Source organism: Podarcis vaucheri (assembly GCF_965113315.1).
Source record: "Podarcis vaucheri genome assembly, chromosome: 3".
In the NCBI taxonomy this organism is placed as follows: Eukaryota; Metazoa; Chordata; class Lepidosauria; order Squamata; family Lacertidae; genus Podarcis; species Podarcis vaucheri.
The window spans coordinates 74,040,148-74,065,810 of record NC_138761.1 but is presented as its reverse complement, the minus strand read 5'-3'; the positions used below and the strand labels follow the sequence as shown (position 1 = coordinate 74,065,810).

Sequence of the window (25,663 nt, the reverse complement as noted above, 5' to 3'; positions counted from 1 at the left end):
AAGCTCCTTCTGTTTATGGGGCATTTACACTGGTTTCTATGTATTATAAATTAACAAGAGAATAATTAAAAAACCTGAACCATGTGCACAAACAGTTCCGTACACTCTGAGTGAGTTTTCAGTGTACCTAAAAGACTTCCATGGGTTTGCAAATGTGAGAATCTGCACCAGTGAACCACATGTGCAACCTTAATTAAGTTCTATTAGTATAGATGATTTGGTGGCAAAAATTACTGTTATGCCCTAAAGAATAATTTGATATTTACTAATGGACTTGAAACTAATTATGTGTCCCTGCACTTATTTTTTCAGACTGGAGTTCTTCGAACAAATTGTGTTGACTGTCTGGATCGCACGAACACAGCCCAATTTATGGTTGGGAAATGTGCTTTGGCCTATCAGCTTTATTCCTTAGGCCTGATTGACAAACCCAATCTGCTGTTTGACACAGATGCCGTTAGGTAAGACATTTTAGAAATTATCATTATTATTAAAATAGTAGGTTTTTCCTACAACTGTTAATAGAAATGGAGCATATATGTTTTTTGTTATTGATACTTTTTTAATTTCTGTTTTGACACATCATTTTAGATAAGTATGGATGTTTACACTTAAACATTTTTCTAGGTGAAAGATAGTAAAAATAAAATAGAAATAATCACTGGCATACTGTTGTAAAAATTCATCTTGTTGGAATTCTTAACCATGTTGTTCTCTCTGCTTTAGATTATTTGAAGAATTGTATGAAGATCATGGAGATACATTATCACTTCAGTATGGTGGATCTCAACTTGTTCATCGAGTAAAAACCTACAGAAAAATAGCACCTTGGACCCAGCATTCTAAAGATATTATGCAAACTCTTTCAAGATACTATAGTAATGCTTTTTCAGGTAACTTGAATTCTTTCTCTGAGATTTCCAACATTTGTCATTCTTGATAAAGTGAGAATTATTTTTTTTAAAACACAGATTTTTTAAACAACTGGCTACATGGTGCTATTGAATTTTTATGATGAAAATGAAACTGGGTCAAAATAACATGTTGACAGCCTGAAAGGTATTTGGGTCAGGCTCAACTTTAAATTCAGTAGGACAGCTTCCGAGTTAAACCTTAAGGGTCAGGCATGACAGTGTAACCCTGGACAAAATCTGCCTTCTCTCAGTGAGCAGAATGGTAGTGTTCAAGCAGCCATCAAGGGTCTGTTTTCCAGCTCCCATATAGGCTGTAAAATATCTAAAACACCCCATGTGTTAGTGGAAATCGTTCATGGCTTGGAGTAAAGCACTCAGTCAAATAGTAGCATTATAATATTCTAGCAAGGGCCATTTACTTCATAACTGCCACTGCAGTTGTTAAGGAACACGAAACCACGGGGAAGATTACCTTGCTAATATGAGCATTAAGCCCAAATGTATGCAGCCAAGTGATCTATTCTGAGAAATTTGAGTGCAAGAATGGTAAGTGTTTAGACAGAATCCTTCTTAAATAAACTTATTTTTCTGTAGAGAAGCAGACAAAAATAACATAAATATAAGCAAAATAAGGTCACATAGGCAGGTAACTTTCTTCACTGCTTGACTGAATTGGAATTGCCAAGCAGTGCTCAAGATTAGAGGGCATCCAAATGTCATACTGCGGTTAAAACGTTTAGAACCAGACATACTGTTATTTCTATTATAGGTATAAAAGTGTGTCCTTCTAATCCCTTTTCAAACAGGCAACAGAGGACAAACAGTAGTTTGTCAGGCATTATAAGCCACTGATTTCTTTCCACGTTATGTAGTCAAGATTATTGGAAGAACCATTGTAAAGCAATATATCTGATCTGTCTAGGAAGGGTAATGACCCACTACAGACTTCAGCATTAATGTTGCCACATTTCTTGTTTCTGGAATCTAAAACAGGCTATTTATCCAGAAACAGGACTGGACAGTCAACTTCCCTTTAATTGATATATAGGAAAGTAATCTGATTACTCTATCCAGTTAATCATGGTGCACTACAGTCCTAGTCGTACTAATTCTGGCCCTTTAGATTTTTTGCCGAGTGAGGGCAATGAAGTGTTTAAGCTAACTCAATTACTTTGGCTCATTAGCTCCTGGTTATATGCCTTTCCACAGACGGCATACAAAGAATGTGCTAGAGCACACGTAGGTACAAAAATAATTTAGAAAAGAATCTGTACAGGATTTTCTTAATTGCAGTGCACACTTTCAGCATGGCTAAAGGGAAAACAGTTAATGTTTCCATCAGTGCTTCATCTTTTAATAAAACTACAAACTACTATTTTTCAAGGCCCAGCTTTGTTGTATTAGTTTGTTCATAAAAGTTACTTCAGTTATTTTCACATTTAACAGACAACGTTGATTCTTAAGGTAGCTCCAGTGTTACTTCCCTGTTGCTTTTCTTGTATTCGGTTTTTTTCAGTTGCATTCTAAAGCTGTGTTTATTTTGATAAACCTGCAAGTTATCCTTGTATATCATATGCTCTCTGTTAATTTTATGGATAATGTTTTGGAAGTTTGCCCAAACATGGAGGAACATTTCAAGGCAAGTTCCCAAAACAAAAAGGAGTGGAGTGAAATGATTAGAGAGGGGAAGGGGATGGAGATTTGCAATTGCAGTACATGCTGGGGTCTTACCATTTACATTTTTTCTTCTTCCTTTTTAATATATTAATACTTTTCAGTGCCAGTAGCTGTACCAACCACTGCTTACAAAGGCAAAGCTCCCCTCTCCAAAAAGACATTTTGAGAGGGTCAAACTGTGACTCCTGAAATGGCCACCCCCAGTTTGCCATGTGGCAGTAGAGTGACAAATTGGTGTTCTTGGTGTTGTTCCTTTCAGCCCACCCCTGGATTAACCATGTATCACACATAAATATGTGTATGGCTCTCAATTGTTACTCATTTCTTCCAGATGCTGACAGGCAAGATTCAATTAACTTGTTTCTGGGAGTATTTCAACCAGAAGAAGGGAAGCCTCACCTCTGTGATCTTCCTACTGATTTTTACTTGCACCAGAAAGACACAATGACTCTTACCCAGGCAAGGAGAAGGTATTTCATGGCACTCTTCTTGTTAGCTTCCCCCCAAAATTAGGGCGATATAATCAGTACCATAAAATAATTTTAAAACCAAGTAGTGCAATATTTTAAGATAAAACAGCAACATACAACAGTTTCTAATCCAGACCAATAAAAAATATGTTACAAGAATAGTAATAGTTTTAAAAACATATTTGGCCTGTTGTTTTAACCAAAAGCAGATTGAAATTAAAAGGTCTTCAAAGCCTGATCTAAAACAATCAGAGAATAAGTCAGCTGTATCTCCTTTTGGTGGTCCATAGATATGGGACCATCACTGTCAATGACCTAATAGTCATTGCTAGTATATGTGCAAGAAGGGTTTTTGTGGCCCATCTCAAGGCCCAGACCCATTCAAGTTCTTCAAGTAAACTGAACCATTTAGGCTTTAAAGAACAATACCAGCAATTTCAATTGCACCCAAATGTGAGTGGCTCACCAATGGAGCTGATACAGAATTTTTATAGCATGATCTGAATGCTTAGTTCCCACAAGCATCTGGATGGCTGCATTCTGTACCAGCTGAAGCTTCCAAAGTGTCTTCAAAGTCTTATGTAAAGCACATTAGTAGTCTTGTATGGATGTGACAAGAGCATGAATAACTGAGGCAGGGTCCACTGCTTCTAGATAGAGTTGCAGCTGGAGTATCAGCGTAAGCTGATAAAAGATGCTCTTAGTCATCACCACCATCTGTGCTTCCATAGACTGCACAGAGTCCATGACTTGGTCTTTCAGGAGAAGTGTGACCATATACCAAACCATCTGTACACCTCTACCCTCTCCCATAGTACAAAAGAAGAAGGAAGAACTGGTGAAAATCACCTTCACCCTCCTCTTCCGTTAGCAGAGGCTCCTGCTAGATCAAATACTCCTTTTCAATTGAAGGGCTCTTTCCAGTCATGGAAGGGTAGTATAAGAGACAATCTGTTGTGCCCCACTTTAGGTTGTCAGATTTGTAAAGTTGACAATGTAAATAAAAATGAATGAGTAGTGTTCTTCTGTTCACCATCTCCACATCTATATAGGATACGGTTAGCAGGGTGCTGAATCAACTTAACCCCATATTTCATAGTAAGATGAATCATTGTGCCAATTTGTGTTCTGGAAGGATTTGCTGTCTTTAGTGTTGTTCCCTGCTTTCAATAAGCAGTTAAATCTTGTTCCACATGACCTCAAAGGTTAAGTTCTAAGTTAGATTTGTAGTCTCATTTGATAACATGTGTTCCCTTTATCCTCAACATTTATGTTACTATTACATCTTGTAGCAAACAATAGTAACTATAAGTTACTATTACATCTTGTAACAAAATGATCTCAGTTACAGGCTACTGGCCCATCTTCAGTTGTGTTTTCTACATTAAAAAAATTAAAATATTGCCACTATGTTTGTCATGTAATTCTTAATATTAATAAAAAAATTTAAACATAAGGCGTAACCTCCATTTGCTAAAACCTTAGTCATACTGAGTCTACAAGGGTTTAAAGCACTGTATGACATTGCAAAGTTTCTGGCTATTATCTTTGATTTTTCATCTTTTTAAACTGCTATTAAATTTGTAGGTCTTGACTTTTTAGCTCCAACTGTGTTTGGGCTTTTGAGACCAATATATATTGATTGTGCAGATCAATATAGCCATGCTGCCCTTGCAGACTCCAGAAAATTCTTCATAAAAGTGCAGTTACACGGCTGAGACTATAAACTCTTCTAGCCAAGAAGGGTTTTTTATCTTTTCACACTTAGGTTACCAGATCAAATTATTCCTCAGTCAAACAAACAGCAGGATGTTGAAGTCAATTTCGTTATGTGTAGAGCAATAGACACATGGACCACAATCCATATTCCCTTGTGTGTGACTAGCATTTCCATTGCTGGTTATAGCAGAAAGAGCAAAGCAAAAGCAAACATGGCTATCAATAAACTCTAATTCTGTGTTCTATGTCTTAAGAAGATATTATGGTTGGAAATGTTTAAATTGGGCAACTATAATAATTTCTAACATAACATATTATAAGTTTGATTTTACGATATACTGTAGTTAATTATAATTAAAATGTAATTATAACCAGACAATTCTCATAGTTTAGGGATGTAAAAAGTGGAGTCCCCCAATATTCATAAATTATTTGGAGTTAATGGTCAGTAGCAAAGTAATCAAGTTTGCTGATAGCACTAATAATTCAGGGTAGTAAAAGGGATTGCAAAGATCTCCAAAAGCAAACTTGGTGAGCAGGCAATAAAATAGCAGATAAATTTCCTGTAAAGTATAATATGATGCATATTGGGGCAAAAAAATCCTACCTCTTAAAGATATGCAGATAGGGATCTGAGTTAATGTTACCTAACTAGGAACAAGATATTATAGTCAGAGTGAAGAGCTTGATTAAGATGCTCCCTAGTATATGTTGACAGCTGTGAAAAAGGAGAATTCAGTCTTGGTGAATCATTAGGAAAGGGATCAAAACTGCTGGTATTTGCAACTGCACTAGGAGTACTGTGCACAATTCTGGTTGCCCCAACTCCAAAAGCATATCATAAAACTGGCAAAAGGAAATACATCTTCATATAGCATGTAGTTAAAGCTGTGTAACTGTCTACTCCAAGATACAATGATGGCCACTGACTTTGACAGCTGGATTAGACACATTAATGGAGGATAAGCCAATTAATGGCTGCTGGCTATGTATTTTCTTGGGTAGCAGAGGCACATGCATGTGAATACCAGTTGCTTATGGGGCCACAGCTATTGCCCTCATGTCCTTCTGTGGACTTCCCACAGACGTTTGGTTGGCCTCTGTGGGAAGCAGGATCCGGAACTAGATAGACTGTTGGTTTGATCTAGTACGGATGTTCCTGTTGTTTCTTTTGCTCTGTCAATGTGTATTCTAGCTTACACCATCTTATGGAGGGTTGATAGTCTAAAATTTAACAAAGGGAAACAGCAAGTGGAAGCAGAGGTGTAATCAGGAAAAGAGCATGCTTCTTCCTGTTGGACATTCTCTGGCTTAGTTACAGCAAGGCACAGGAACTAGAGGGTTTCCTAAATACTGCAAATGCGCTTTGAGAAGGGATTTGTAGGAAGGAAGAAGAGGCATTATTCAGGTGTTATAAGAGGTTGTTCCTTGTATAAGGGAGAAAGGGTTGGAGCATTTGATGGAATGGGAGAACTTTTGGATATAACTCACTGGATTTTTAAAACTATTGTTTTTGTTCCATACTTAAAGCTACACTTTCTGGTGGACTCCAGGTGTCCTGGAATGCTTGCCAATGCCTTATGATGAAGGTCAGTTATACATACAAGAAAGTGTGTTTTTCCTTTATTTTTAAATATGAACACAATTTGCTTACATAATAGTAACATTAATTGGACACAATTACTAGAATAAAAATAGAAAAGTGAAATAATGTACCTGTTAACTTAAGGATCAAGAGATCTGCTGAAAACACACATGGAGGTATTTACTGTACTACACATGGCCATTCTTCTATAGAAAATTAGTAGTTTTTAATACACTGGGTTGTATTCAAACTATATATGGATGGCATTCTGCCCACACTCCACTCCACTAGAGGAATGGGGGAGAAGATGATTTCCCCTGACACCTCTTGCTGTCCCCCACTCATCTTGAAAACGCTGCTCCAGAGGGTCAGGGAGGATGTTCTGAGGGCTCCAGGGGGAAAGAGTCCCCTTAGCAATAGATGATACAGTATTTAAGAGATTTACTTTACCTGCATTTCTTTTTTAGCAATGTCTGTTGCTGAAAACAGAAGGAAGCTAATAGTGAAGAAATTTCATAACTATGATGAAGAGATTGACATTCATAATGAATTTTTTCGACCCTATGAACTCAGCAGTTTTGATGACACTTTTTGCTTGGCAATGACAAATTCAATCCGGTATGTATGTTTTTCAAGATAATAGAATTTTCATTCAGCCTTTCCATTTTACAAATGAAACTGAATTGAATTCTTTTAGAAAAACTTTCCTTGCATAGCCTTAAAATGGCATTCAATACAGAAGAATTCGTATCTTTCATATGATGGACGAATCTGCAATAAAGATGTGATTCTGAAGCTTTTGACATGTGTATCTGCTTAGATAGAGGAGCACCAGTTTTAAAATGTATAAAATTACTAGTGTCATTGCTGGTGTCGACCTAGTTCTGTCTGCCAAAAGTGTGGGCAGGCAGAAGTACTACTGGCAGACTTCCCTGAAATGAGGTTTTCCAGAGAAGGGGTTGAGCAATCCCACAGCTATCAATTTATGGCTTCAGGCCTAATCACTATCCTGGCTGATAAAGCATGAAGCAAGGTTTCCCCCCCCCCCATTTTATGCTCTGGCCAGTATTAGCAACAGGGTTGCAGAAGCAGACCTTTCTGTCACCCCCCTCCCCGCCTATCTAAGGTTTGGATTGCTCTGTTAACTTGTTATATTTGATTCTTTATTCTTTATACCCTTCAGAGATTTTATGCCCAAGAATGTTGGCATTGATCCCAGCCCATTTACTGTACGTAAACCTGATGAAACTGGAAAATCCGTTTTGGGGTAAGAAGAAAATCAAGAATTGAATGCATAAATGTTTTTTATTTACTCATTTAGTACCTAATATTAACTAATATGGGGCTTAATACAATGATAGCCATAGTTTAACCTTCTTGAGTCAAACCAGTAAATGTTTTTTGCCTGTGTATAATTTATAGACACTATATTAGTTTTACAAAGGATGGTTTGGAGTGAGGGAGGAAAGACCCCCCCCCCAAAAAAAAAATCTCGTTTGCCTTATTTACATATAATTGGTCACCTATCTACAAACAGCTGAGATTCCCTGTACAAAAGGTAAATTGCAATGAGTTGCTGCTCTCCACTCCTCCTCCCTTTCTCTGAATGCAAAGAAAAGCCAGTTCCGATACCCTTCTTGTTTCCTTAGTAATTTTAATTGCTCTTAATTTTAATTAAAGTTTTGATGTAATTTTAGTTAGATTCTAGGGAGTGGTTTATTGCATACAAATGGACCTAAATGTCAATTTCCACCAGTAAGACATTGCTACAGCCCTGCCTTGCTGGCCACAGTGGCAGTGCCACTCGTCAGGGCTAGGATCAAGCTGGGGCTGGGTGAGAACAAGAGAGAACTAGGTTGGCATCAGTGGACACAGAGGCATATACACCTGCGTCCAATGCCACCTCCAACTTGGTGCTTCCCCCACTCTCACTGCCACCCTGCCCTATCTTGGTCTCAATGAGCAGCAGCCCTGACATAGCTAGGAGGACATCTTCATATGCCACAGCTGTTTTCCACAGATAAAGAAGCAGAAGCTGCCAGTGTGATCTATTTCTGCAAGAAAAGCAGTTATAGCGATAGTGTATTTGAAGTTTCGTGTTACCAGTGCAGTTCAAGTCACAGATTTGAATGCTGTGCTGAGACATCTTTGCACTTGTATTAATTTATGAAATAGTTTTCCTTTGTATCTGACTATTTGCATGCTTCAACCTATAGGACAACTTGTTCTTCTGACTGGATACTGAGGTCTTTGGTTCTTCTGCTCTGTTCTCTTTGACTTTTTTAACCACTTTTTTTTTTTAATAAAAAAGAGCATTGAGTGTAGATTTTTATTTCTTCATTCTTCTCATCAGGCTGTAAAAATCCATTTGCTCAGAACACAAAAGCTTTATATTTCTAAGAAAGAAATTACTTAAATGTATGCAAGAGATCAATAAGGCTATCTGTGCTGGGAATCCTAAAGTGAACATTTGTACCTGAACAATATAATAGATCAATCACATTCTTTTCATTGAAATAGCTCAAAGACTCCAAATTGTTGCTTTTGATCCATATTTTCAAAAACTCAAAGTGTCAAAATGTTCTGAACCTGGTTTGGAGCCATTAAGCTACTTCACTATTTGTCAATTTATAGTTTTCTATGACTGGACTAGAGGTATTAAAAAGTGACTCAGTGCTTCTAGCAAAGCTTTTTGAAAGCCACCTTCGTACTGCGTTTGCTTGCAGAGTTCTCCCTAATAACGTTAGGGAGAACATTAAAGCTGTTTTAATTAGGTGCTTATATTCTAATGTTTTTGCACCTTAGTTTAAGATGCCGTAGTCAGTGTCCTAGTCAAAATGACAGAAAGACCCAAGCGTTCGGGGACAGAATAAACTGTGGTTATAGTTGAGAACAGTGGATAATATGTAGTGTTACTCAGAGTTAGATCCATTGAAGTCCATTGATTTAAATACTTACAGCAATCAATTTCAAATTAGTGGTTTGTATCCAGTGGAGTTCTGTCAGTGCAAGGACTTCCACTACCTCTTCTCTTCTTGATCTGCTCACCCAGCCTTCCATCTTTTCCATGGTTTCCCCCCAACTCTCTTGATCAGATTTGGGGGTGCATGGAAAGATAAGAGAGAAAGAAAGAAATCCTTGTATTAATGGAACAACTTCATTGGATTCAACCCATTGGACTGAAATAGGGTAGATCCTTTAAAACCAACAGGACCCATTTACTTCATTCCATTGATTTCATTGGGCCTACTCTGAGTATGACTGTTGGATACTACTTAATGAGTATAACAGATAATTAGAGAACCCAAAGGCCTGTGACATAAATGGAAAGTAACATATATAGCAGAGGAGTCCATAGAGTATTTTTCAAAGCAGCATTGTGATAAGACTGAGAGTTGGTGGAGACACAATGCTCCTGGTTTCTTTATCTGTGCTTATGACAAAGGTGGGCTGCAAGGGTGCATGTTTTGAAAGGTCGCCCCCTTCCCTTCAGACCCCCTCCTCTCTTTTTAAAATTTATTCTAATAGCCTTAACCAAGACCTGGATATATTGTTTTCTGTTGGGGTCAGTGATGACAACAACATTTGCACTCATAATGCTTAACTGTGGCTAAGGACGGGGAGGCAGAATTTGCTGAAGGGAGGAGGGAACACTTGATCTTGCATCCCATTCCCGATCTCTTAAAGAAACCATTTGGACTTTCATACATGAGAAAAGAAGAGGCTTTCTCTCTTCTTGCCCTTTCACTTCTGTCTCTTGAAGGGAATGGTGATAAAATTGAACTGCCTCTTTCTTGAGATATCATGATGTGTAATAAATTCCAATTTTGTTTAGGAACAAGAGCAATAGAGAAGAAACGGTGCTTCAGCGCAAAACGGCTGCTAGTGCTCCACCACCACCCAGCGAGGAGGCCGTGTCTAGCAGTTCGGAGGATGATTCTGGAACTGATAAAGAAGATGAGGGGGCTGCATCTCAGCGTTCAACGCCAGTGAAAATGACAGATACGGGAGATAATGCCAAAACAACAGAAGTAAGGAAGTGTGCTAACCCGCAAAGGGACAATATCAGCACACCTCTTTCTTTACAGCATATTTGTTCCAGTGTTGTGTTTGATTTGTGTTTAAGGCTTACTAAAATGAACATCTCTCTTTACATGTTAGGGGCTTTCCTCACTCAGCAGTAAGAGAAGGTACTATATACTTTTAAAAAGAAGACACTTTAGAAAAAATACATGTAAAACAAATATGTGGAAGCTTGGAGGCAGATGTAGTTCTTAAAGCAGTTTAAAACTTCTCTCTTTAACTCTTTTTTAAGGGAGCAAGGTAATATATTAGTTTTAAAGCTGAGTTATAGTGTTGATTCGTATTAGTTGTTTAAATTAAACTAGGTAATTCAGCTAGGAGTGAAAGATGTGTTAATAGAGGATTGGCTTAATACAGAAATATGGCTTAATAGAGCTCTTTCAAATACGAACACTAATCTTTCCAGATGACACTCCTGTGCAGACTTCAGTACCATTATAATACTTCAGTATCTGGGGATGTTAATGAAGATCTGTAAAAACAATAACACAAAACAGATTAGCAATTTTATAGCAGCAGAATCTGGATTTTAAATATTGCACAAGGGAATGAACACAGCAGGCAAGTGATAGGAAGAACGCAGATGATGATGCCACTTGCTCTGCTGTGACATTTGTGGGGAAGCCCATGGCTACAGCCAGTTTTCTTGCATGATCATTGCTTGAATTTAATTTTCTTGTTTCTAGATAAATTTACTGTAGTTTGGAGCACCTTGATGAATTTGGAAGGTCATAGGCTGACCCAAACCATTTGTTTCCCCAAGCAGGTGCACGGCACTTTATCTTGTAATCCTGCTCGTGATGCTAGGTTTCGCTCTCTCATATTGTGACCTAAGCATGATTAGAGCTGCCCCCAGAATCCTTTACAGTGGAGGTGGCTAAGCCACAACCTATGGGACATAAACAACCCTCTAAACACTTTTTGTGGCCTCCCAAGTCTCCCTTCAAATTTGTCATATAAATGAAATAAAGAAAAACAGTTTAATTTGTTGAACGGTTATGTGGGTAATGCCAGGAGCCAAGATGCCAGAAGGCTTTCATGGTCACCCAAGGCCCTTTCAGATGTGGGCAGGATGAATTAGGAAGAAGCAATCCTTCAGGACCCAAGCCATTTTGGGTTTAGTAGGTAATCATAGTAGAGGAATGGGACGCGGGTGGCACTGTGGATTAAACCACAGAGCCTGGGACTTGCTGATCAGAAGGTTGGCGGTTCGAATCCCCTTGACGGGGTGAACTCCTGTTGCTCGGTCCCTACTCCTGCCAACCTAGCTGTTTGAAAGCACGTCAAAGTGCAAGTAGATAAATAGGTACCGCTCCGGCGGGAAGGTAAACGGCATTTCCATGCGCTGCTCTGGTTTGCCAGAAGCGGCTTAGTCATGCTGGCCACATGACCCAGAAGCTGTACGCTGGTTCCCTTGGCCTATAGAGCGAGATGAGCGCCGCAATCCCAGAGTCTGCCATGACTGGACCTAATGGTCAGGGGTCCCTTTACGTTTACCTTATAGTAGAGGAATTTAACAGTCTGACTCCTTCCTAACCCACTGAATGGAACATTATACTCCATTTGGAGATTTAGCGCAAGAAAGTCTGATTGAATTTAATTTGTTGAATCCTAATTTGACCTAATGCTACAGTCCTATGCACATTTACTGAGAATAAGTTAAGTGAGTTGAGTGGGTTTTATAAAGACTTTGCCAAGAGCAAAGTGCTGCTTGCACAATAGGCTTTTCCTTCTTTTTCTTCTCTGATGTATCACCCTAAAAAACCTTCCTGAAGGTCAGGGAACCCTCAAGAAAGACATGGGATGTAGTGGTGGGAATGTGATAGGAGGAAGGGGGCAGGAGAACCCATTTGCTCTTCTATTCACGTGAAATTTGTCTACTATCCCTTGTGACTCCAAAGTAATGAGATCATCCTTGCAGTCTCTGAAAGTAAATGGCTTCGCTCATCATAGCCTTGAATAAAGTTTAATAATTACTGTGTCTAATGATAGTGAAACAAAATTACTATTATCACTTTTCTAAGAATGACTTACTTATGGATATTATTTTCCAAGTCTTTTGGTATGCCTATAAGAAGGTGCTTATTATCTAAAGTCAATCAGTTGCCCGGTATGCTTTTCCTTCATTGCCATGGGTTGTTTCTGTGATAATAAGCAATATTTGACACAGAGGCCTAAGCAACAAGTTAGAGAACTAATGTCCAATGGTTTGTGTTCATTTTGGGGATGTACTGGGGGGGGCAGCAGGCCTCATTGCCCCTCTACAAACCTTATTTGAGGCTCTTTCAGGAGAGGCTTACTTTGTGGTGTTGATGTGGCTGCTCAGAAACATGAGTCCAAACATGACTGGACAGGCGCTAGTAGTTCAAGTCTTTGAATTGTGCCTCTAGAGTTCAAGGCCCTCAAACTTTACCTTTTATATTCCTGGTTTCTCTGTTGTGTTGGCTTGTCAGTGATATAATTCATCTCTTTGCAATCAGCCTCTCAAATAAAGGAAAACAGTTGTCTAATGTTGATATTTCCATGTGAAAGCAATTAATGTACTTTGGCAATCAGCCTTGAACAGAATATTGGCACTTCCACATAGCTGAATATGCTGAAAAACTGGTTTAAATTGCATTATTTTAATCAGTAGGTTCTTAAAAGTTGCAGGAATTGAAGCTGTGTCAAGGTCAAACTTTGTAATGTTGGCTTCATTAAAGTAGAAATCAATTAAATTAACTTCCTGCTGTTTACAAAAATTAAGGAATAACACTGTAGTCTAATCTATCTTTGTTCTCAATGTACAAAACATTATTTGTGTTAACTAGACCCCTGATGAAGAGTTCTTAGTAAAATATAAATTAAATAAATAAAGGATTGTCCTTTATACCCACATCTTGCATGATGTGCTCCAGATACTCAAAAGAAGCTATTTTCAGATGTTTACAAATTCCCAGTTGTAATCATATAAGAGAGGAGAGTGGGGTCACACATGTTTGCCCCAGGTCCCATTCATTGTGTCCCACATTGTCCCTTCCCCAAGATTATCCATGGGATGAGGACACGTCTGCTGTGGGACAACCTGTGGCTCATATATTTGCCATCCACATAACTTGAAATTCTGCTCAGGGACTTACTAATCGTCTTACTAGATGTTTAATATACATCTTACGAGATGTTTAATATACATCTTGTTTTGAGACGTACCACCTTTAGATACAGTGGTGCCTCGCAAGACGAAATTAATCCGTTCCACGAGTCTCTTCGTCTTGCGGTTTTTTCGTCTTACGAAGCATGGTTATTAGCGGCTTAGCGGCTATTAATGGCTTAGCGGCTATTAACAGCTTAGCGGCTTAGCGGCTTTAAGAAAAAGGAAACAAACTCGCAAGAACTCGCAAGACGTTTCGTCTTGCGAAGCAAGCCCATAGGGAAATTCGTCTTGCGGAACGACTCAAAAAACAGAAAACTCTTTCGTCTTGCGCGTTTTTTGTCTTGCGAGGCATTCGTCTTGTGAGGTACCACTGTATTTTAGTGTTGTTTTTTATAAGGAGGGTTGAATGTAAAGAATCTGCTGTACAAATGAGACACACTTCTTCTGCATGCATGGGACCCAAAAGTATATCCAGCCCTCTGGAGCCAGTTTTGGGGTGGTGGCTGCAGACAGCGAAATTGGCAACACTACTCCCTGCTATTTCCAGGTAATTTAGTGGGATGTATGGGAGGAAATTTTTAGTCAAAAAAGCTATTTGATGGGATCCAAATAGGTTTTTGATTATAGAATTTCATGGCATCCTGAGAGTTAGACAATCCATTGTCTGTATTTTTCATCTGTTGTCTTGGCTGGTGACTTGGCATGATTTTTAACCTTTTCCCTATCCACTTAAGCACCTGGTTTTCTGACAGCATGGCAGTGAATTGCCTTGATCAGTTGCCTAGCTAACTCACCGTTCTCCCTTCACACATTTCAACAACGGGGCGGGCGGGCGGGGGGAATGAGTCACAGGGAATTTACGGGAAAATAAAGGAGGCATTGTGAGATAACAAAAATTGTTCCCGTAATTTAAAAGAAAAAAATGGATGGCAAGGTTAAATTAAAGTATGAAGTAACTTTGACACATCTGCTATTGAAGTCTAATGTAGCATTGCAGCTAATTTATACTAGCTTAATTTCATAAATGTGGAGTTATCAGGAACCTGAAAAGAAATGACAATATGCTTTTGTATAATGTGCCCCGAAAACATCCAAAGATACATGGCAATGATAGTATTGTGAAAGCTTTATTTAATGTTTTGCTTCTTAAAAGGAACGTGAAAAATTTAACATGAGTCCAGACAATGCAGTACTGTATATTTATACACATTTTAAGTTCAGAGTCCTCAGAATTTTCATGCAACTGCCATTCTGTGTGACAGCACAATATTTTTTTGTGCCTTGCACACCTAAAACAAAATGTTGCAGGATGGAGAACCACTCTTTAGAGATTCAGGTAACCTGAGTTCAAGCAGTATGAGCAAAAAGGGAGCTCCAAAAAGATCTCTCCAAACAGAGTGACTAGGCATTAAAATAGTAAATGCAATTCAAGGGTAAAGTGATGCACATGGAGGCAAAGAATTCTAACTTAATATAAAAGCTAATGAGGTCTAAACTGGAATGAGATCTTGGGATCATGGTGGATAGCTGAATGAAAATGTCTGTCTAGAGCGCAGCAGCTGTGAAAAATGATGTTCTTGTGTTTGGCATCATTAGAAATGGAATTGAAAATATAATTAAAGTAGCAAATTCATAATTGGTTTTTTAGAAATATATTGTTTGGCTGTTTTGTTCATTGGTTGCTTTGTGAGGAATGGTGGAATAGGCCTTTATAAAAATCCACGGTGCAGTCCCATTTCAAATACTGTGCATCTCAAAGAGAGCATTGTAAAGCTGTAAAAGGTTCAGAAAAAGGCCACCAGAATGACTGAGGGGCAACTCCTATGAGAGGAAAGATTATAACATTTTGGGCTTTTTTTCTTTAGGGAAAATGCAAGTAAAGGGGGACATGATAGAGATGTATAAAACTGATGCATGGTGTGGTGAAAGTGGACAGAGAGCAGTTTTTCTTTCCCTCTTATAACGCTGGAACATGTGATCAACCAATGCAGTTAAATGTTAGAAGATTGAGAAGGACGTACTCCTTCACACTTAAACTATGGAATTCACTACAACAAGATGATACAGTGGTGCCCCGCAAGACGAATGCCTTGCAAGACGAAAAACTAGCTAGACGAAAGAGTTTTCCGTTTTTTTAGTCGTTCCGCAAGACGAATTTCCCTATGGGCTTGCTTCGCAAGACGAAATGTCTTGCGAGTTCTTGCGAGTTTGTTTCCTTTTTCTTAAAGCCGCTAAGCTGTTAATAGCCGCTAAGCCGTTAATAGCCGCTAAGCCGCTAATAGCCATGCTTCACAAGACGAAAAAACCACAAGACGAAGAGACTCGCGGAATAGATTAATTTCGTCTTGTGAGACACCACTGTAGTAATGACCACTAATAGTCATTACCACCAGTCAGTGGCTCTGTTCATATTAAAAAGGTAAAGGGACCCCTGACCATTAGGTCTAGTCATGACTGACTCTGGGGTTGTGGCGCTCCTCTCGCTTTATTGGCCTAGGGAGCCGGCGTACAGCTTCCAGGTCATGTGGCCAGCATGACTAAGCCGCTTCTGGCGAACCAGAGCAGCGCACGGAAATACCGTTTACCTTCCCGCCGGAGCAGTACCTATTTATCTACTTGCACTTTGACGTGCTTTCGAACTGCTAGGTGGGCAGGAGCAGGGACCTCACAACGGGAGCTCACCCTGTCGCAGGGATTCAAACCGCCAACCTTCTAATTGGCAAGTCCTAGGCGCTGTGGTTTAAACCCACAGCGTCACCTGCGTCCCTTCTGTTCATATTACCAACGGCTATTAGCCATGGTGGTGTACTATCTCCAGTATCTGACAAAGTATACCTCTGAATGCCGGTTACTGGGAATTATAAGTGGGGAGAGTTCTAGTGCACTCATGTCCTCTTGTGGGTTTCAGTAGACATCGGGTTGAACACCATAAGAACAGGATGCTGCATTAGATATAGTGAGGTACCAAGATGGAAATGCTTCAGTAGGACACAAAACTGGCAAATAAAATTTTCTCGCTGCTTTTAGAATTCCCTGTTAGTGGAATAATTCTGTTTAATACTGATACGTAGCTCTCAGCTCTATCATGAAGTAGCAGTTGTTTACTTTGGAAAAACTGAAAAAATGTTGCTCTTGAGTATTGTCATTTTATTCATTTTTTTTTTTTTGTCTGGAAGCCACCTTGCATTTGTAAGAGGCAGGTATAAATGTTTAAACAATTTTTAAACCCAAGATTTATTCTCACTAATATTTCTCTTGTTTTGCTGCAGAATGTAGTACAGCCTATAAAAGATATATATGGGATTAACCTCTCAGAATCTCCTTCGGAAGATGATCTCGGCATATACACAAGGTAATGTGTTTCTGATTATCTCACTGATGCTAGCAGGGAACAAATTTTTAAAAAGTGAATAGTAAAAGTGTATGTTCCAGACAAAATTAAGCACATTTTAAATTCCACTTGTTTCATTGGGAATGTTCACGATGTATTGAAAGCCAAAAGATCTTTAAAGGTACCTTTTGCCTGGATTGTGCTCATTGGTTATCTATATATAGTATATATCAAGCTGCACAGCAGCCCCATAGTTTTCAAAAATCCTGGTCTACCTCCAGGTGGCTTACATTATTTCCCTCTGCTCCCAAGTTTATCTTCAAGCAATACTGTGAGTTAGGTTAGGCTGAGAGATTGTGACTAGCCCACGGTCAGCTTCATGGAGAATTGAACCCATATCTGCCCTATTAGCTTAGTTGTAGAGCATCTGCTTTGCATTTCAACATCTGGTATCTCTAGGTAGGACAGTGGGTAATCCTGACTGAAACCCCTGCCAGTCAGTGTGGACAATATTGAGCTACATAAACCAATGGTCTGACTTGGTATAAAGCAGCTTCCTATGATTCAGTCCAACACTGGCTCTTGGGAACCTGGGATAGCACACTCGCTAGAGCATGAGACTCTTAATCTCAAGATCATGGGTTCGAGCCTCACATAAAATCATAGAATTGTAGAGTTGGGAGGGACCCCAAGGGCCATCTAGTCCAACCCCCTGCAATGCAGGCATCTCTGCTAAAGCATCCATGACAGATGACCATCCTACTTCTGCTTAAATAGTTCCAAGGAAGGAGGGAGACTGTTCCACTGTTGAACAGCAAAAGATTCTTGCATTGCAGGGGGGTGGACAAGACTGGACTGAAACTAAAGCCTGGGTGGTGATGCAGGGATCCACTACCAACTTTTGTTCATCCTCTTCTGTTTTTACCTATCTTACTACTACAGTGCAGGCCTCAGTGGCTTCTTTGGCGTCTATAATAATCCATGGAAAGGTGGGGGATGGTGCCTCTACCAGCTCTTGTGCCCTTTTGCTAACTCTACAGTTATATTTTTATGTAAAAATATAGTCTCTCTATATCTAAGAAGCATTGTATTACACAAGATGGCTTACATCAGTTAAAATAGCAATATGTTAAAAAATCCAGTCTATGTCAGGGTTTGCTACTTACGTGCTGTTGCAACAAGTCTTGCACTCACTGAGTGAAGTTAAAGGAATCACATAGGTCTGTGCCATGTGCAAAGTGCCAGCTGAACCGAGCTTCTCAGGAACACACTATGACTAAAATTGATTAGGCTTTTAGTGAGATTCAAAATGAAAAGATGCCTTGAAGGGCCTCCAAAGTACCTAGATCAAAGTGGATTTTTAAAAATAAATAAATTCAGAGCTACTGCATTACTCACCCACAATATTAGTCTCAGGAAAAAAGTGTGGTGTATGTTCCAGCTGCCCTTTATGGAACTTGATGTCCCTTACTTCAAACTGTATGACTCCTATATAGCTGCTAAAGACATGTTATTTTCTTTATTTCAGACAGTTCTTTTTCCATTGTGATTTTTCTGCCTCTATTCATAGGTTTGTTCAATTGGGGCACAGTCAACACAAGCATGACAAGAGTCACCAACATCTTTGTTGTAAGCACTTAGACGGGGTTATAAACTTGTAAGTACTTGCTGTCTATTATTTTTCGGTTCATGCTCTTTCAATGCCCCTTTTCCAAATCCCCTTCTCTCTCTCTCTCTCTCTCTCTCTCTCTCTCTCTCTCTCTCTCTCTTATTCTCACAGTTCACAGTGGTTTTTGTATATTTTAGTTAGGCTTTGTATTTTCAGAGACTGTTGCTTTATATGCATTATATAAGACAAGTGGTAAAATCAAAGTGGTATGTAAGAAAAATAGGACATTGGCTTAGGGCAGGCATAGGCAAACTCGGTCCTCCAGATGTTTTGGGACTACAACTCTCATCATCCCTGACCACTGGTCCTGTTAGCTAAGGATGGTGGGAGTTGTAGTCCCAAAACATGTGGAGGGCCGAGTTTGCCTATGCCTGGCTTAAGGGGGAAACAATAACCATAATTTACAGTTCTTCACTGGCATATGCAGTACACAGAGGCTTCTTTGCAGACACTCTAGTTCTTACGTTATGGTTATTTACTTATATTGTTCCATCAGTGTGAATGGTGCTTTACAGCATACAGGGGGATAATTCCCTGCCCCAAAAAGCTTACAATCTAAAGTTAGTACAATGGAAACAACAGAGGAAGGCAATGTGCTGGGGGTTTTCATATTTGAGTTTAGTTACAGACTCGGTTGCAGTAGGGCATGGGAACTAGGGCTAAAAGTGCCATGGAAACGGTGGGTTTTGAGGGTGGGTTAGAAGGGTGTAACAGATGGGATTGTCCAGATGATCTGGGAAGCATTTCTTAGCATACAGAACAGCAAAGGATAAAGGGAACAGTCTTTACAAAAACAGGAAAGGTCACAGACGATTTATTGAGATAAAAGCAGAGAGATAAAAATAGGACAAGGCCATCAGGGATTTGAAAGCAAGAACAAGGTACCCTTGGTAGATGTGGGAGTGGATAGAAACCCACTGTAGAGATTTAAGTGACGAGACAGGTAAATGTTTTTCACAACAGAGCACTAGATAGCTGTGAGATAACAGAAGACCAGAGAGGCGTTTATGCTAAAGGAACAGAGAGGAAGGGCTTTATTTTCACAATCATATTGTAAAAGAAGTGACACAACTTAAAAATGGCCTGAGCATTGGCAACACATGAGAGAAAGGAGTAAAAGATAAAGGCATGGCTAATTACCAGGGTGGGTAATAAACTTCTACACCCATAAGGAAAGTTTAAGAGGAGAGGGAAGTATGGGAGGAAAGATGAGAAATACTGAGTTTGAAATGATATTTAAGGAGAAATATCAGAGATTCAGTTTGAGAAGCTGGACTGGAGTGAGGCAAACAGTTCAGAGATAAAAGAGAGGGGGGTATCATCTGCATACAGGTGATACTAAATGCATTTGGATTTGATAATCTCACCTAGGGACATTAAATATATAGAAAGTAAATCAGAGGGCTAAGAACAGATTCTTGAGGGACCTCGGCATGCGCCCCATCTGCACTATAGATTTAAACCAGTGCCATACCAATTTAAACATTCATGGCTTTCCCAAAAAAAATCCTGGGAACTGTAGTTTGTTAACGGTGCTGAGAGTTGTTAGTAGACCCCTATTCCCTTCACAGAGCTGAAGTTTCCAGAATTCCTTGGAAAGAGGAATTGACTTTTAAACCACTCCAATAACTGAGTTTCCTCCTATGAAAACATTGAAATAATGATTTGGTAGAAGGATTGCCAGCTGAGGACAGAATCGTGGAGCTCCATAGCATGAAGGCAGTTATGCAAGAGTGGGAGCGCCTTTGTCAAAGGCAGTGGGAGGACCAAGGAGAATGACACCTTTTACATCAATGTAAAAAAATCCTGTGCAAATTTGCTGTTGTGCAGGCTGATCAATATTCATTGGATCCAGAATGTTTAATAGTTAATGGTTTTAAAATATGTACAGAATCTCCATCAACCATAGCTAAATTATCTCCATTAGAGACGCTGTTTGCCACCTAATGTATTTTAGAAAACTGTCACAACAATGCTTCCCCTTTCTTCACCATCCCTTGAAGGGAGAGAAAATCTATCTCTAGAAGTTAGAGGTTATAAAGCTGTGTGATTCTTAGAAAGAAAAAACTTCTCAGTGTCAGTGGCGGTCAGGCGGGTGAGCGAGTGTCGGCAACCCCCTCCAAAAAAAGAAGCTCAACAACACTAGGCAATTCTCCCCCCAAAAAAGCTTAACAACTCTGGGCAATTTCCCCGCATTCTCTTAATTTGGAGTCCCCCAAAATAGGGGTCGTGTTGTACACGGGGCATGTTATACACAGAGAAATATGGTACAGGTGATGACAGATTAATAATAAAACAGAACATGGGCTGTATTTTTTATTGGCAAAAGGTGACTCTTCATTCTGCTTAGATGCAGCACATTGTTGCTAAGATACCAACCAATTAAACACTCAACAATGTTTTGCAATAAAACAGTCTACCTGCAGTTTAAAATATATTGTATTTTGTAGATCATAAGTGCTTATTACTAGAAATCCAAGTAGAAATTATCGCATTTCAGGATTTTCCCTCCATTGTATTATCAACTTAACTTACCTACTAATGCAAAATGGCATGGAATCCTCTGAGCCTACAATGGTGATGTATATAGAATTCATGCCTACCCTCCTCTTTTATGGTTTCTCTGTAGTTTAATGCTAGTTTTATTTAATTTATTTTTCACAGAACACACATCTCTGCTTTCTCCCAAGACAACATTTATGAAGTCCAGCCTCCTAAAGTAGAAAGAAAATCTATTGAGATATTTCATGCTCACATCCAGGCTGGCAAAGGCATCATGCAGCCATTGGGAAAAGAAGACATCCTCCTGTATCGAGAATACATTAGAAACAGATACATGTGAAGAACAACTGTTTTTGAGTCCTCTGACAGCCTGAATCACTGAGTCACAGTGGAAAAGTAGATATCTCTATTATATGCTTCCCTCTACCATACGTCAGATGGTTCATAGCCTATCATGACTTTTTTTTGTTGGTAATTAAGTTAGAAAACAGATACAAATATCCTCTCTTTAGAAACAAGAGAGAGTGCCTATTGATAAGACTTCTGAACTGTTCAGATTAATTATGTTCTCTTTAGTTATCTGTGTTGCTTAGGTCAAATTTCTTGGGCACTTAAGTATATATATATAGGCACTTACAATACATATAGCCAGTGGGGAGCAGTTGAGAATGCTTTTCACAATTATGGAGTTCGTTGTGTTTGCCTAAGTCAAGGTGAGTCAACATGGTATCCTCAATATACTTTTGGGCTCCAGCTCCCATCATCTCCAGCCAGTCTGGGATTACAAGAGTTGTAGTTCCAAAACACCTGAAGGGACACCATGTGGTCTACCCCTGGTCTAAGCAAACAGGATGTGTTTGTAGTCAGAGTGCTCTAAAAGAAAAATAAGATAGAAGACACATCCATCCAAGATGTTTGTAGGACATGATCTGAGGGTAGTATTGTATCTGTCTACTTTATCGATAGCAGGAAGTGAAAACGTGCCAGCAAGTTAAGTAAGCATACTGGGAATTGAAATGGCACTTGGCTCTTGTTCCACCCTTCTCTCTTGAGATGTTGGCAGGGTCCCAGCAGCATCTCTGGAAACATTATTGTGTGCTACAAAGTAATTTCTAAAACTTCCCAGATCAGAGCTGAGTGTCATTAAAATTTTATTTGATAAAGTAGTGATGTGTTTGGCAATTAGGTAATAGAGATGAGAACTCGCCGTGGCTTGAGGCATGGAGCATTGCGCTGATGTACCTAGCTGCATATGGGAGGATTATTATTCTGGAACACTAGTGTGCTCTCATAAGCTTCTGTAAATTTATATGAAAACTGGATTTCTATTGGATTCAGAAAAAAATGAGTTCCTATTGTTTGATTAGTGAGAAACTCATGCCCCATTCCCAACAAGTATCCTGTTCTTTGGCACATAATAAACATTGAAGTTGTGTTATCTCTTTGTTTATAGGTGTCTTGCTTTGATATTGAGCAGTCAAATTCCACTCTAAAGTCCACTCAGTTTGATTCCTGCAAACAGCTATTTACACCCAAGAATGCTCTTTCTGTCAGATCTTTTTTTGCTACCTAGATCCTTCATTGTGACAAGAATGAGCTTCTCTTTAAAAGTTAATTCTAGAAGAAAACATGAGTTGTGGAGCCAAGTATTTAATGCAGAGGCACTTAGACAGCCCCCTCAAGAAGGAAAGTTGGGGAAGTCATTTGCACAGGTAGGTGAATTAAGAAGCCTTCCTCCCCTTATTTTCCTTCAAACATTAATTTATCATGCAGCCAGCAGGCCTAGGCTTTTGGCAGGTAGCCAGCTGCCTGGTGTCAGGTAATGGCCAAGCCAGTTGCCAAATGCCCATTGACAAATAATTAGCAAGTCTGACCAACAGTCACATGCTTGGTGGGAAGTGGGAAGCAGCTGGCGCACACTGACTTACCAGTGTGGGTGATTATCTACTTGACATGCATTCCATATTCCACTATCACCCTGAGTTTCATTTAAAATATTACTTCTGCAAGCCGTGTATCTTTTCTGTAAGTATAAAGCAGCATTTACATTAAAAATGCCAGTATTAAATCAAACATTTGCTCTGTAAAGAGCAAGAAACAATAATTATTTTTAAGGAGCACACATCATCTGATGAATTCCTATCTAAGGTCACAATTTCTCTTTGCCATTGCATCTAGTTTTAGTAGACTTAAGACAGATTCCATTTGTATGGGAGTGATTATTAATGAATGGAAAAAGATCTATATGCAATTAATCTTTTTCTACACTTCATACTTGCTGTAACATAATATGCTAATGTTGCTCTTTCTATATTGGTATTCTGTTAAAAGTTTATTTTTTAAAAATCATGTATGTATTTCACTTCTACAGGTAGCTACCTTGGTTTTTTTCCTTACAATTAAATATTTGTACCTATGGATAATTTAGTAGATTTGCCAGACCAAGAAAAATAAACAGCAACAGGTTGCACATTGCTTGTAAAAAGACAAGTGAAGTGTGTGTTCTTTTATTGGAAAGATAAGTGGTTTTTCAGAAAATTTTTCCACAGTGCAGTGATGCTGTATATTTCTAAAGTATCATTTTGCTTAGGCTAAGGTTTTAGTGATACTTGTAATCAGTAACTTTCACAAGACACAGTCCCATCTCTTCAGGGCTTCTCTCTCCTTTTTGGTAAAACAAAGAATATTCCCCACCCCCCATTCTGTACGCCAGCATTTCCCTCTCATAAAAAATAATGTGAAACCCATTGGCATGGGGCACATCGTCATAATGCCTCCAGGGAAAGAATCCCTGGTATCCACTTACTTTTTTGGGGGTGGGGGGGTAATTATATAGTAAGCCTCTTTTCCTTACACCATATCCTCTTCTAAAGCTGTTAACCATAGGTTCCTGGTTCTGATGTGATGTGAATCTATACTTAATGGCAGACTTCCTGATTTGCTCTCCCATTGTGGGGGTTGAGAACCTGTGGCCCTCCTGATGTTGCTGAATTCCCATTATCCCTACCATTGGCCATGCTGGCTGGGGATGATTGAAGCTGCAGTTCAACAACTTCTGGAGAACCGCCGATTCTTCACCTCTGTCCTACTTCAACAAAGAGAGAAGTGAAGAGGCTCTGTGCACAGCCAAAAGGCTCGTTCATATGACAGATTGAATACAGCTGCTCCTGTTTCATTTGACCAATTATGCATTTGGGCCATACCTCAATATCTGTTTCTGCTCCTCTGGTTACAATGACCTCTCATGCCTTTATGTAGTTCACTTGCTTGCTGCACAGGTCATTGCCTGTCTAGACCATTATCATTTTTCCAGCACTGGCCAGTTCTTTTCCTAACAGTTGACTCTCCTATGGAAGCTGCTATTGAGCTGCAGTTCTGCATAAAGCTATTAGGTTTTGTTTTACTTTATTAAGTAACTGCTATTTCCCTGCAGTCATGTGGATTTTCATTGTTCAATACAGCAGTTATTGTAGCTATTGTTCTGTAAATCCCAAGAGGCTCTTGTTACACTCAGTTTACTGTAAATCTATTTTTCTGCCTCTGCCAACGGCTGTATTTTGCTATCCTTCATACTTTGATTATGGGGCCATATTATGTGGGTTTCTTTCTTTCTTTCTTTCTTTCTTTCTTTTTACTTATCCGTTCTCCAAACATAAAAACTCATTATTATATTTTGTTACACTTACTCAATTAATGTATTGCCACCTTAATTTGCAAGAACATGGGCCTATAGTAACAGCTACATTTACAATGCTTTTAAAAGCACATCATTATTAATTGAATTTCTATACTACCCTTCATCTGAAGTTCACTGGGTGGTTTACAATATAACAACACAAAAATACACAACATAATAATAATATATGGGAGTTATTGTTTTTATTACATTATTATTATTATTATTATTATTATTATTATTATTATTATTATTATTATATCTTAAGCCTACCTACCATGTCATGTATTAATTAAAGTGATATGTTCACAAACTGCATTTTAAAGCCTCTCTTGATCATCCTGGCTTGTCCCCCAACCTCTCATCCTTCCCTGTCACTCTTTGGCCTCTGTTGCCAACAGGTGTCGTGGGTTGGCTGGGTGCAGATGAGTGCTGGGAGACAGCAGCTAGGGGATCCCCAAGGGGAAAAGGCTCCGAGCCAGGGGATTGGTGGTGGGACAGTGAGGAGTGGTTAGAGGGTGGCCAAGTTGGAACAGGCTGCTGAAGAATCCAGGGAGTCTTCCCTTCCTGCTGTCACCGGCTCCTCTGCTCCCTGGTCTCTTAGAACACAGAGAGAAATGGAAAGAGCAGAGCAGACCCTGGAGAGGAGGACCCTTAGTGGTGGGAAGGCGGGGACCTTCCGTTCTCGCAACTGCCTCATTGGGGCAACACCTACTGGGAAGAGTTGCTGGGATCACTAGGCCTGCGCTGTTATGGTTTGCTTGGATAAAGAATTAACTGCACTGACACTGTGTTTTTCTTTTATTGCTGACCTACGCTTTATTCCAGCTCGTGACAACGGGAGGCCCTGTCCCCCCGGCTACAGTCTGTAATGTCATGGGGGAGTGGGGCGTCCTTGAACTTA

General features: G+C 39.4%; 1 protein-coding gene across 1 annotated transcript in view; it reads left to right on the top strand.

Annotated features, from left to right (window-relative positions):
- Window positions 1–22,521, top strand: part of FIG4 (FIG4 phosphoinositide 5-phosphatase) — a 58,551-nt gene extending 36,030 nt beyond the window's left edge. Inside the window, exons 14-23 of the mRNA XM_082216771.1 lie at window positions 313–461; window positions 727–893; window positions 2,923–3,061; window positions 6,311–6,369; window positions 6,833–6,983; window positions 7,549–7,632; window positions 10,201–10,396; window positions 16,851–16,933; window positions 18,483–18,569; window positions 21,246–22,521. Coding sequence (XP_082072897.1) covers window positions 313–461; window positions 727–893; window positions 2,923–3,061; window positions 6,311–6,369; window positions 6,833–6,983; window positions 7,549–7,632; window positions 10,201–10,396; window positions 16,851–16,933; window positions 18,483–18,569; window positions 21,246–21,423 — 1,293 coding nt within the window. The 3' untranslated portion in view covers window positions 21,424–22,521. The remainder of the gene's footprint in view (window positions 1–312; window positions 462–726; window positions 894–2,922; window positions 3,062–6,310; window positions 6,370–6,832; window positions 6,984–7,548; window positions 7,633–10,200; window positions 10,397–16,850; window positions 16,934–18,482; window positions 18,570–21,245) is intronic.
- The last annotated feature ends 3,142 nt before the right edge of the window (window positions 22,522–25,663 follow it).